Source organism: Anarhichas minor, unplaced genomic scaffold, assembly GCF_050575085.1.
Source record: "Anarhichas minor isolate MPS153535 unplaced genomic scaffold, ASM5057508v1 ptg000010l, whole genome shotgun sequence".
In the NCBI taxonomy this organism is placed as follows: domain Eukaryota; kingdom Metazoa; phylum Chordata; class Actinopteri; order Perciformes; family Anarhichadidae; genus Anarhichas; species Anarhichas minor.
In genome coordinates, this window is record NW_027466456.1 from 18,115,539 (window position 1) to 18,129,751 (window position 14,213).

Consider the following 14,213-nt stretch of genomic DNA (forward strand, 5'->3'; position numbering starts at 1 on the left):
CTACCAGTTCATGTTAAGCATGTAGATGTTTATTTTGTCTGGAATACTTCAATCCTCTGAATTAGCATTCCTGTCCTCGTGAACAAAGTGGTCGACTTAAATATCAATGCTAGATGTAAAAGAGAATGTGTTAGTCTGAGCTTTTGTTATTTTAATTAAAAGAGTAATTATTATTCCCTGTGTCAGTATATGCCAACACATTTTCTGGGCATTTTACTTTCTCCATCTACAGAGGAAAACATATACTGACTGCTCTTACTGACACATTGATATCACAATTCATAAAAAAACTATCTGACAACAAACCTTTTTATACATATCAATATATTTATGTATTTATTAGGAGTTCATTTCATCTATCACATGGCCCTGTTGGGTCTCAAGTCCTTGAAATGCCCATGGTTATATTTGCATAACGGGTGAAAATACAATGTTTCCACTGTCATTTGTGGTTAATTTCTGTATTTGCTCTGGTTGCTCAAGAACTTGTTGTAGCTTTGAATAAAACAACAAATTCACAAAAACAGACATTATGATTTATTTATATTGATTTAACAGGCTATGTTCTCTATTTTGGAAATATGCCAGCTAGAGGCCACTGTACAGCAGTAAGAATCATAACAATTCTTCAGTCTCGTATTGCCTTAGATTTTCTTCTGCCAATCAAGTCTAAATTATATGACGAGCAAACCTTAGATAAGCAACCTGCAACTCGCCATATGGGAAACGTTCCCGCTTCAGCTTTTGTCGAGCAGTTGGCTTTCCAGTAATACAATTAAAGAGAGTAAATACCACATATCCTTCCCATCTGTCCCTGGAATGAACACCTGTTATAAGGTCCATAAAGAGGCTGGGTGTGATCGTAGTAATCACTAGATGTTATTAGTGTATTGGCTTGTAAGGTAATACACACTGATCTATTGAAACCTTAATTTATACAAGCTCTGTTTTGAAACAAGTTGTAGTTGATGATAAAGTTTGAAGCTAAAATACAACAGACCTCTGCCCCAAAATGCTTAGGATGGGTTAAATGCAAAGGTCAAATTTTAGTGTGTGTGTGTGTGTGTGTGTGTGTGTGTGTGTGTGTGTGTGTGTGTGTGTGTGTGTGTGTGTGTGTGTGTGTGTGTGTGTGTGTGTGTGTGTGTGTGTGTGTGTGTGTGTGTGTGTGTGTGTGTGTGTGTGTGTGTGTGTGTGGTCATAAATTCAATGTCTGAGGAAAAAACTGTTAGAAGCTTACTTGTGCCAAGTTCAAGAATATTCTGAGTTTTCTCAGATAATTGTGTACCTTTTTGAAAGGTACACAATTATCTAAAAGCTGGCTACAATATTTTCACATCACTGGAATTGTCATGTGTGTAAATAAGTTGTTTTTAAGGAGAAGGGTAAAATGAAAACACCAAAAGATTTACTGTGGCGTGTTTTCAGGGACATGCAAGAAAAACATCAGCGACTTTTATCATTTCGCCACCCTCTCTCTCTCTCTCAACCTCTCTGTGATTGGCTGAGAGGGCTGATGACATGTCGGAAGCAGGGGAGGTGGGACTATAAAGCCTCTGCTCTGGCTTTTTCCAGACACAGACAATCTCGCTCCCTACTGAGCTTTACCAAACGGATATTTAACTGCCACCTGCTCGAGAAACCACCCTTACCGGCTCCAACCTCTTGCTACAGTATGTGCAAAGGACTGGCATCGCTGCCTACCGGCTGCTTGGAAAGGTACATGGAGTTTCATGCACTTACTTGGCTGATGTTTGGGGATTTTCATTACAGGATATGGAGGACAGCTCTGTCTTTGTGCATCTGTGTGAGAGCATTTGAGACGCTAAAAGACTCCGTTTCAGTTTGTTATTTTTAGAGTGTGGATTCTCGTGTGGTGAATTTTACTGCACAGTAATGGCTTGCCAGTATGTAATATTGATCTTGGGAAAAATGTATCTAACCTGTTTTATTTTCCTCACAGGGCCAAGGAGCTGAAAGCAATGCTGGGAAGCATTCTGCAAAAATCCACTTGGAATCTATCCTGCTGCAAAATAGGGCAAAATAAGTAAGCATCACACAAACTGTGCTATATGTTAATACAACTTCACTTTACATTTGTCACTGTGTGCTTGGTTGAAATTCTGGGTGAAATCTAATCTTGCTTCATCTGTTTTCAGGCCAAACCTGGAGGAATGCCTTAGGTGGAAAGAGTCCTTTGAAAAACTCCTGTCCAGCAAATGTAAGTAAATATCTAGATTTTTAGCATTTTTTGACACATTTGCTCACTAAACAGCACGCGCAAATACCGGTAATCGCATACTGTAGTGACGCATACAGACGCAAGCAGCCCCTGCGGGGACCATTATGTGCAGTAAGTAATTCAATTTAACAAATTGTCTCTCTCTCCTCAGATGGACTGTGTGCCTTCACTGCCTTCCTGGTGTCTGAGTTCAGCGAGGAGAACATTTTGTTTTACTTTGCCTGTGAAGATTACAGGAAAACCAAGTCGACTACCAAATTACCAGCCAAAGCCCAGAAGATCTATGATGAATTCATCGGCAACGACGCGCCACGGGAGGTAAGGAAACACCAACCTCAACAGAGGATTAGAATCTGAATCCTTAAAGTTAGACGATGAGGCCCCAAAACACACTTTCCAGTTAGGCATTGGTACAGCCGCTAACACCTACTAGATGAGGAAAAAAAACTAATCTGGTTCTTTCTCCTTGTCCTATTTTCACCAGATTAACATCGACCACGAAACTCGTGACATCACCAGAGCCAACATGCTGGTGTCTTCACTTTCTTGCTTCGACCCGGCCCAGCACAAGATCTACATGCTCATGGCCAAAGACTGCTACCCTCGCTTCCTCCGCTCTCCGACCTACAGGGATCTAGTGTGCCAAGCCAAACCAAACGCCAAGGGCGCCAAGAAGCCCCTGCTGGAAAAGAAGGTGTGAACTCTCTCCATAGAGGATTGTTAGTGGTTTGCCTCAAGGTTTGAGAAGGCAAGAGATGCATGACGTTATCTGCTGCACCATGAAGCTGGACTCTGCGGGTGCAGACGCACAGATCGCCACGAGATCAGCCGTGGATGGCGCGTGTTCTGTAGACGCCGAGGATTGAAGAGAAAAGGACAGTGGAGGTTGATGCCTTAAGTGGATTGTTGAGTGAACACAGATGTTTGGACATCATGTGAAAGTGTAACAGTCTGAGTGACAATCAATCAGGAGGGAAGGAGAAAAGCACTTTTTTCTTTGCCAATAGGCAAACGTTTGTGGTTGTGATGTCTCTCTGTCAAAGTCTTACACTGTGTATTAACAGGCATGTAAGGTACTTACTTATTTATTTGTATTTATTTGCCTGCAAAATATTTGTTCTTTTTTACTAAACATGAAAAAAATGTGCAATTTAATTTATATTATAATATTTATATCGCTGTTGTCTTTTTTTACGTACCAGCAAATAAAGTAAATTATTTGAAGAAGAAAAAAAATACTAAATTGTGTTGTCCTTATTGAAAGAAATACATGGTTTAAATATTTATTATTTTTGGAATTTACAATGAGTTGCTGAGCAGGACAAACTTACATATGACACAGTAGCACTTATGAAAACACGTTAACTGTGACATTTCTGACACCAGCAGTATTTTAAGTATCTCACATACTCAACCCAGTGACATAGATGAAACATCAAATGTAAACATATCACGGTCAGGTGTATTATATGCACGACGACGTGCAAACTCCATCTCAGCCTGCTTGTTAAATCATTCACATGACCTAACGATATATTTGCTCTGAATCATGAGGCCTTCTGCAGCTGATGTTGTGTAGAACTGTTATTCACCTTGGAAACCGGTCTGCTCCGTCTCATAAAGAACTCAGACAATGACAACATCCGTCTGCCCGGAGCTTTTGTCCCATATCATGTGAATGAGAAAGAGCTCTGTAGCAAACAGGAAGCAGAGAGAGAGATTATGTGACAGCATTAACGTAATAGGAAGAGCAATAAAACTTTATTATTACGTGCAACTGTTTGCACAAGCCATCAACTCCAGATAAAAATAAGAGCAAAGCTGCTACCTCAGCTGTCTGCAAACCAAGCATGTAGGAAACGCATAAAGCATCATACAAGACCCCTATAAAGCCCCCTCTGGTTAGCTAATAATGACAGTGATAATGCTGTTATCTCATAGGTTCTCATTAAAATGTTAACTATGGCCATTATTATTGCATTTCAGCAGCAGGCAGAGTACAAAATGTGGCTGAATGTCCACTTTGTGTATTCAGATGTCATCAGTGTAGAGTGGAGCCAGTGTCGGGTGAACAACAGCTGGTCCAGAGGCCTGATGCATATGAACGTCTCACAATGCTGCCTCCCTCTCCATACTAACCATTTTACATTGTATCTAGATCTTATCATATCAATGACCATCTGTACAACTGGGTTTACTCTATACGTTTTGGCATACATATTTGGAGGTAAATACATTGTTTTTACATCACGTTTTAAATAAATGGCAAATTTTCACAATCATCTAAGGCACTTGCTTGGGAGAGAATAACTAAATGCACTTGAAATGTTGGTTATGAGCTTGTAGTGCACTCAGCATATTCACAGTTGCGTGAAAATATATTTTCAGTCTAATATTTTTCTTTGATGGTGAAGACCAAACCAGAGCTTAAAGTAGAGTGAATATTGAACTTTCAGACAGAAATGTGAATCCAAATGAATATTAATTTAGCTCCCTGTATAATGGATGTGAAAGTAGGTACATGTTAGCTATAGCCTCTAGAGAAGAAAGTGATAAGTGGTGGCTGTGTATCTTTCAGCTTGTTTGAGTTGATCTGCCCCCTAATGGCCACAAGGAATTAATGCAGCTATAAAATTCACATTTGTTTTCATTTTCAGATAACTGGTTTTGTGAAAATGGCCAACTTAATGTTAAATCTTGCAACCTCTATGATTTGAAAGGTTTAAGTTGCTGAAACTAGATTTTTTTTTTAAGTCACAGCTGTATCCACATGCTGTTAAAGCCAAATTGAGTGCAAAGGATAATAACATGATTGTACCATTTTTAGTTCCATTCATGCCCATAAATAGCACTCGCAGTGCTCCAAGCTAACACTCAGCTGACCTCTACTCCACAGGGTAGGACGCTCCAGAAGACAATATTGTTTGTGTCTTTCAGTTCCAACATTGGACAGAAAAAGTTCAAACAAATGCACATTATACGTGTTTGTTTTGTAACACAGGCTTCAAATTTTTTTTTTCATGGTTACTAAAAGAAGTCATTTTTAAGGTACAAGATTTCCCCGAACAATCATGTTAATTTCATGCCATAAAATCATCATTTTGGGTATTAAGTCAGAAAGAGATTACATGTGTCCCGATAAAATGTGTCTCTGCATGTCTTGTGGGTGGTCTTGCACTGCTCATGTGCTGTACTTCCAACAGCAGTAGTGTGAGATATACTAATGAAGTGACACTGACATCTAGTGGTTTGAGTTGTAATCACAAAATTTGCCAAATACTGGAAATTTGTAAATGAATGCAGTATTAAATAATTTAGTCTTTTCACACCAGTGGTGAACAAACAGGGTTGAGATAAAACAAACGAGAGAGACAAAAAGACAGGAATAAAATTCAACACACGCCCATAAGCAAGGCCATAACCCGTGATGAGGAGTCTGAATTAGATACTACAGAAACGTTTTGTCTTAAACAGAGCCAGAATAATAGTTATTTGAAAAGGTACATTGTGTAGCATTTAGGGGAATATATTAGCTTTAATATACTATTCATAACTATGTTTTCATTAGTGTATAAACACTTGAAACAAAGAATCGTTGTTTCCGTTGACTTAGAATGAGTTGTTCATAAGGAGCAGGTCCTCTTCACGGAGTCTTACACCAAAATGTTACTACAGTCTTGAGGGCTGAGCTAAGGGGAATTCAGTTGGTTACAATCTGCAACCACACTGCTGGTTGCCACTAAATTCTACACAGTGTGCCTTTCAAAGTCTTTAGTTAGTCAGGAATAGTGGTTGAAACTGCCAGGATCCCTCCCTGACCCGTTGTGTGTTACCTCTGTTTCCCCTGATCTCCTCTCCTCGTGTGTTCTGTCGTTCCCCTGTTTGTTATTGTGTGCCATGTGCTCTGTGTTTTTCCTCTGCCTCCAGACACCTCCCATGGCCACACCCCTGATTGGTGCACAGCTGCGAACACTCCAGCCGATTACCTGCTGCAAGCTCACACACCAGATTCTGATCCCACTAATCATGCCCCTGGCACCATATCAACCCTGGTCCTGCAGTATTGGGTTGTCAGTCCGTACCGTCTTTCAACCGGCATTCTGTGTCGGACCAAGGGATCCACACAGGTGATCTGCCTGCCCTCCGGTGTCGGTCCACGGGTAACCACACGGTGTGGTCCACACCGTCGATCCTGCCTTCTGTACAGAGTAAAATACACTGTTCTGTACCTGAATCCTGTCTGGTGGTCTGCTATTGGGTCCTGTCCTGAACTCCCTTGACAGAAACACAGAACCTCTCAGGGTCCTCATCAGGGTGGAAAAAGATTCTTTACACCTGGTAAATAGACACCACATCGCAAATAACCCAAATACTGATAGCTTAAACATAAGAAATAATTGCACCAATCAAATTCTAATGAATGTATCGTAAACATTACTTCACTCTAATGGGTCACAAGCCGAGAATGTTGGGAACCACTGACTTAAAAATAATTATTCAACATTTGACTTCTAATTTTTAATATTGAGCAACACCGAGTCTCAACAAAAAGATTTAAAATGTTTTTCAGGGGTGATAAAGCTGCACTGACTGCCTGCATGAGGGTTTGTTTTACAGCACTGGGGGGCAGTGAAACGCTGTGAATAAACCTGAACATACAGGCCTGTCTGGGTTTTTTTCTCCTTAGTTTATCTGACCTTTAGGACAAACATGAAACTTGTACGACATGGTCAAATAAAACATAAATCTAACTTTGAGGAGATATTAAATAATTCCTCTCATAAATAATTGATGTTTATGAGTAAAAAAAATAGACATGTGCTCATGTCCCAAACGTCAGTTACAGACTGAATGTTAACAGAGCCAATGTACTGGAGAGCACATACTGTATGTTCATCACAAGACCGAACCCTTCAGAACCCTGATAGCCCTCATCACATATGGCTGCATGAGCTGGAGTTTAAAATAGGTGGCAAGAAAACACGGAGATCTGAACCCCTTTGTGGCCGCGAAGACGAGAGCAGTAGATGACCCAATGTGCACATTCCTCAGTATCTCCCCCAGGAGTGGACATGTGCTGTGTGTCTCCCCGACGCAGATGCACCTCAGTGTAGCCTGGACCTCCTGGTGGGGAGGTGCTTTCTTTTCCTCCCATAGGATGTCCCTCACATCCCCTCGTGCATGTCTGCTGCTGTGTTATTGCAACAAAGTAAGAATCAAGGAGCAGGATGTGACAGGAGACGAGGTGCAGTCGGAGAGCAGATCGAAAGGAGGAGAGGATACATGATAAACATATTAGATGAGTGGGCGAGAACGCAACAGCATATTACAGTCCAAGCGTGGGAAATATCCTTGTGTGGGTCCCTTGTGAAAACTGTGCGAGACTTTCAGTTCCTTGGGGTTCACATCCTCTGTGCTCCAAGGATCACAATCAGACTTGGAAAAAAAATAAAGGCTCGACACTTGAATATCTGATGCATCTTCCATTCTGTTCCTCGGTACAATTAGTTAGGTACTTTTCAACGTAAAGGATCTGGGTGTCATGTCATTTTCAAACTGTACGGTACATTTTGAACATAAGGCAACTATTTCGATAATTGTAGAAAGATAATAGGACAAATGATTTATTAAAGAGAGAAATTAAACAATGTCTACATTATAGCTCTACAAAAAAAATCTGTCACTCACTCTTGTTTAAACATGTGTAGCAATCCACTCTATCAAGATGAGGTAATTGAGCTGACTTTGGAGTGTTGCTGCATATTGATCCACTCTAAGCACATTTAAGATGACCATTTTTCAGCTATTATTATATCTTTCACCTGGGCCAACCTTAACACGTTGTCTAAGCCTTTCATTATGTTCTGGCAAGGCTCCACACTTATTTCAGAGGGAGGGTGTGTGTTTCATAAGGTCACCACTTTGAACTCTTTGACGATCTTGATCGCACGTCTATTACCAGCATGCAAATGTTGACGTATTTCTGTTGTTAGACGCTTCAATAATTCGTGCCAGATGTTTGCACAATACCAAAGTGGGCCTTGCAACACATCTCTTGATCTGGAGAGGTTTCAAATGGAACAAAAGAATGCTCATCGAGCTGTGTGTTCGTCAGAATGTATTGCTCTGCGCCGCAACACTTTATTCTCTCCGGATCAAAAGCCAACTATTGTTATTAGAGTTTGAACTCGGTCAGACATGTGGGACAAAGCAGGATTAGAGAGCATTTATTTTTGATAGAGTTTAAATGAGGTCATGACATTAATTGCAATGAATTTATCATTTGGTCGTCCCAAAAACATGCAAAGTCATGTAATGCGGCACAGATCAACAGTCTGGAAAATCATAATCTACATCAGCAAGGAGTAACAGTGGTTGAAGTTCATCAGCTAAATTACAGCTTGAACCAACAATTTGTTTAGTTGTATGTTTTGCTGTCATGCTATATGTGCATTAATAACGTATTACTAGATGTTGTCTTTATTTATTTTTTCACTTTTAATATCAACCACCACTGTGAACTGCAGTTAAAAAAAAAAATAGCCAGCTGGTTCTGTCTGGTGCATTTCTATCATAATACCAATTATTGCGTATTGTCCCAGATAAATAAATAAAGAACCATGTTTGGACTTATCTGCGGAGTATTGATCAGGTTCGGCAGGTTATAGCTTGCCATTGCCATCTCATGCAGTCACCTCTGTATTTGAAATATTAATTTACTTTAGCTGGCTAGTAAGTCACTTTTTAAGTTCATGGCTCGCAGCCAACAGTGCAAACAGTGCAAACAATGGCAAAAGTGCTGACAGAGCTAACAGTGTTTACCTGAGGGGGGAACTGAAGGGAGGGTGTTATGTTTCTGCATTGAGCTAACCAGTGGTGCTCGCTCACATGCACTAACGGACACTAAAAGGCAACACGGCCTGCCTGACTTTGTAAACAGACCCCAAAGTTTAGAGTAAAACATACACAGAGTCTCTCATTTCACAATTGTCCACACCTCAGAATTTCATAATTAAATGCAAATGCACAAAATAGTGTGCCCTTGATGTACAGTACTTAGTGAGGCTTTATTTATTGAAAGGGAAGACTTCTGGAAATGTAGATTAATTGTACTGACAATTTGTTCATATTTTTCAGAGCAAGGACGACACATTGAAACCTATGAAAGTATAATGAGTTCCCATCTTAGAGTCCATTGGCTGCACATGCAGTAACATACACAGCACAGGCCTACGTCATGTGACTCAGAGAGCTGAGACAGTCAACAGATTAAACCTTCTCTTGAAGTGCTCCTCGGTGCATTAACCCCTCCTTACTGTGAACAAATAACGTGACATGACAACGTGACGTAATGTGGAAAACATAATGAGCTCTTGTTTCCACCATGTGACTGCAGACTCTTCTGTTCACTAGCTGCACACAGAGAAACCGTAGTCGCCTCAAGCTTTTGCTGTTGCTTTTCTGCTTTTTGGCCGTTTGGTCTGATTCGTGTCCAGATCTCTGACAACCAAACACACTTTATTTAATTGCTTGCGATAAACATTGTTGTACTAAAGTTGGGGTTTATCTGATCCGATAGAGATGTTGACGGTCTTTAGCTGTCAAAATACACAGGAATAACTTGTGAGGTTGGACATGTCTATCTGCCAACTCATGCATTTGCATGTGTTTTATGAGGCTGTAAACTTTGCTGCCTTTGAAACTCAGCAAAAGCTGGGATGATATCCAAACTGTAAATTTGTGAAAGCCCACGTAGCACTGCAAAAGGAGTATTGAGTTTAGCGGGATACTGTTAATCTTATTTTCTATTGGTTTAGCTAGTGTAAGCTCTGTTACATAAAATTGTTAGCATTCCGTGCTGACCTCTCCAATGGAAAATCCATTTTCTCTCTATGCAATTTATTTCTCTAAGGCAGGAATGATAACGAATGCTTCATTATTTATCCTCAGGTTTACCCCCTCAATGTTCAGGCCACAGTTCTGAAACAGAAAAATCCGTTGCTATTCAAGAGAAAACTGTCCTTTCAGCTACCCTCTGACCCCTTGTAAGAGCCACGTTCACAAGAAAAGCCTTTGCAAATAAACAATTTAAGGAAAACAATTAATGATACTGTGGGAAGAGTGATTTAATTTCCTCTGTAGACGGGGCACTGAGAAATTGGACACCTTCCTGCCTCATGCCTGAGGTTTAGCACGGCTGCCATATAGCAAGAAAGCCAGAACGGGGGTTTGTAACAGATCTGACATTTCCTCCCAATTGGGATATAATCTGGCACCAATAAAGTGATGAGTCTGAGGCTAACGTTAAAAATCTCCTAAATGTGTCATTGCCTTAATCCAATCAGTCCATGGTGATCTCTCCCTCCCTCTCTGTCATTGTACATGTTTATCGTATCAGCACTTAGCATAGACAAGTATCACAGTTATCACAATGCACGGGATAGTTCTGTCATATCCTGTGCATTGGGAAATTAACTGAAGCACTCAATGTTCTTCTTTTAATCGGCTCCCTGACATCTCTTTTCTCTTTCACTATACTAAAAGGAATGAAGATGTTGGAGCTGAATTCTTTTGTCAGTCTTTGAGTCCGACAGAAATTCTAAAACTGTAACAGCAACTATACCTTGAATGGCGAGAAAGTCCTCCCAGGAGACCTCTGTTCAAGGCCTGCATGAAACCAAGTCATCGCTGACAGATGTTACAATAGTTTTGTTACGTAACTTCCGTAGTTTGCTGAACCCAGTTATGTAAGAAACATACTTATTTAAACCCAAACCACAATATTTTTGCTTTGGGTTATACTAACAAAGTACTTTTGTTGCCTTACCACATAGTTTTGTTGCGTAAGTTGACTAAAAAACAACAAACTTTATGTTGGAACTTCATTTTAATGAGATGCTATATGCATGTTATGAATGAACATTTCCTGTGAACAAGGAAGTTTATTTAAAAAATACATGTAAGCGGAAACTGATACATCCCTGCCACGTCCAAAACTGATGCTGGATGGGTACCTCATCAGTTGAAGCTTAGGGCAATGAACAAGCTTTGGTATTTGATGAGTTGGGAGTGAGAATGTGTTGCAGAGGAAGGACACAATCACAGACCCAATATTACTGTGGAGCTTACCAGTGCCTCTGTAAAAACTAAACATAAGTTTCATTACAAGAACATTCAGACATGTATCTAACCATTGCTTATAACTGATTTTCCTGATCATGGTCTTGGGGGATGCAGGGTGCACCTGTCTCCAACTGAACCAGTGCCCAGAATATATTTATTTTGGTTGTAAGGTCAGAAACCCGAAGTACCCATTAACCATCTTATTGCAGTGCTGTCTCTCAGCGAAAAGAACGATTGTGATGAATCAGAAGATTTTCTTAGAATGCAACTAAACAACAAAAAAATAAAATCACAATCATAAAATGCAAATTAAAAAAAGCCCTTTTGAGGAATTTCTTACTTTGGCAACAATAGATTTAAAAAATACTTTGCATGACGGGTCTTTGTACAAAGACAATGAATGGGCTAAATGGAAAACGTGAACTGGAATTTCTTCTATTTTTTTCTTAACACAGAACTGTATGGTGTTGTACAATCACATGATAATTCTCCACATAAAGGCCTTTTGGACCATTTTCAAGCCTGCTTAGAAGCAAGACATGCAATTGCATAGCAATGAGTGATGAGTGTCAGCAGATTGTGCACACTGGATGTGTTGTGTACACTGGATGTGTTTTGCCGACAGGAGCCTATTAAAAAGACATCACATCCGTAATGTGTTGGCCAAACCTGCAAGTCCGGAGCATCAGGCCTTGAACAGAACTGATCTGGGTCCAGAATAGGAAATGGCAACACTAAGGCCCAATTATTTACCACAGAACCCCTGCTGCTGACATCACCGTGAGACTTTGCTTCCTTCGATTCACACACATACACATTCTCCTCCAGAGCCCCTTTGCTTTGCAGTGTTTATCTCACAGCTCCCATTGTTGACCTTTAACCAGTGAGAATCGAGTGAAATGTCACGAGAACAGTCTGCATCTCTGTAATCTGAGCGAAGGAGTCATAACAAAGTTCAGAGATTAGCCCAGGATTGGCGCTCGCTGGTATTTCAGGAATAACGTCAGGCAGAGATTAAACTCGCCTTCCTGTTTGGCAGAAAAAGCATTTGGCAACCATGGCGCAGTCGCCTTATTTTCTTTCCTGGAAGACAGCAGTTACGGCAAATATCGCGCTCACTTGAAAACAATGATAACGGGTAATGGACACACAATGGTTATGATGCAAATAAAATGCACCCATTTTAAAAGTGGAGTGATACGCGCCCGCTTATCTGACTCCTAAGTGCTAATAGATGTCATTAATAGGTGATGCCAGTGAACTTAAACGAGGCATTAATGTCTACAAGTGTCAACTCTGGCTGCATTACATCTTGAATATTAAAGTCGTTTTTTTGAGCAAGAAAAGCTGTTACATAATACACTTTCATCAAGTCCCGTAATTAAAATGTTCAGGTTCAGTGGCAAGTGGCAAAAACACGGAGCTCAAAGACTTCCAGATGAGCTCAGTACAGAAAGTAAAAACACAGCATGATTATTACTTACTGCATATCACGTGTTTGGCAGGTTGCTAATTGCAATCAACTGCCTTTCCGCGCAATATATATCTTTATTGTGCCATTTGGTGACCATTACCTTTGAGAAACTGTATTTTATGGCGTTGCCTGAGCTTTCTCCTGGCCATTACATCTGTAAATTGAGCGTAGAGCTTCTGTCAGCGTGGTAAACAAAGCACCTGGATGCCAACTGGTGGCAGTTTATTTGATCAGCGGTACAGCTATTGCCGTTGACCTAAGTACACAGCGACTCAAAGGACCATCCCTTCCTGAACGGTGGCTTCCAGGAAATTCTGTAATAAAAGCAAACCCCCCCTATGTAGCTTTGCATGCTTGCCTTGTCTGTGCAGGCCATATTGGAGCTGCATTGTTACGAATAAACAAACAAAGTGCAAAGTGACTTAAGTGTGCACCCTGTTATTGGATTCAAATCAAATAAGCAACGTAATGAGATGTTAAGGAAAATATTTGTATTTGTTATAGTTTGACTTACTGCTCCTTATGATGCTTTTAATTAGGTAATCCAGTTGGTTCTAGATATTTTAAGACTACACTTCAAGCTTGTGAACTCAGTAGTCAGAAACACCATAGTTATTTTATTCCAGTAGTTTATTTCTCACCTTTCATGGAGTCAGATTTATTGCCGACCTCAACCAAAGTTTACAAGAATCTGCTTTAACTTTTGTGTTTACTCCTAAAATAAAAACACTGATAACAAGACAGCCTGATGTTTCAGTCAATTTTGATAAGTGCTGCACTTACGTAACTGGCAGGCCTCTATTATGTGGCTGGAACAAGGGCGTTAATAACATGGTACTAAAACCGATGTTTTCTGAATACAAACCAACAAACAAAGCCCTTTTAATTGCTACTTGGTGCAAATCAAGGCCCAAAGTTTGCCTTGTGTTTCCCTTTTTAAGTCATCTGGATGTTATTTGGAACAAGGAATGTTTATCTATTTGTTAGTAAAGTTAAACTGTGGAATTAGAATTTTCCATTTTCCTGTTCTGGTTTATGTATCAGGACATTAATCTCATGGGGCTCCTCACGAGCAGATTTTGAGGATTGTTTACTTTCAATGTTCTGTACACTAATCTATTACCAAAGTGAAAAAATTGTGCAACACTGTGTAAGATGGAAGTCTCTAAAGTTGTTTTTTCTTTTTACTTGAAGGCAGAATTAGTAGGATTTTCCTAAAAATGAAACAATGGACTCATAAAAAAAATAATCTCTCTCAATCATCAATTATGTCCCACAACGCAGCACCGAAAAAACACAACTATAGTGGGGTGGTGAGGGGACAAAGCTCGTTTCAAAACGAGATTGGATCTGGGGTTGGCTTTGTTGTGTTACAAA

At 40.1% G+C, this 14,213-nt stretch overlaps 1 protein-coding gene across 1 annotated transcript; it reads left to right on the plus strand.

The window, feature by feature from the left end:
- The first annotated feature begins 1,672 nt into the window (after positions 1 to 1,672).
- rgs16 (regulator of G protein signaling 16) lies at positions 1,673 to 2,939 on the plus strand. The gene is made up of 5 exons (XM_076088692.1): positions 1,673 to 1,716; positions 1,961 to 2,044; positions 2,157 to 2,218; positions 2,391 to 2,557; positions 2,724 to 2,939. The coding sequence occupies exons 1-5, from the start codon at positions 1,673 to 1,675 to the stop codon at positions 2,937 to 2,939; spliced, it is 573 nt and encodes a 190-aa protein (XP_075944807.1).
- The last annotated feature ends 11,274 nt before the right edge of the window (positions 2,940 to 14,213 follow it).

Bases quoted from the DNA above. Each gene is read 5' to 3' on its own strand.
- rgs16 (XM_076088692.1), top strand. From the start codon at position 1,673: ATGTGCAAAGGACTGGCATCGCTGCCTACCGGCTGCTTGGAAAG. The intron at 1,717-1,960 runs GTACATGGAGTT...TTTTCCTCACAG, and splicing joins CCTACCGGCTGCTTGGAAAG to GGCCAAGGAGCTGAAAGCAA. The intron at 2,558-2,723 runs GTAAGGAAACAC...TATTTTCACCAG, and splicing joins GCAACGACGCGCCACGGGAG to ATTAACATCGACCACGAAAC.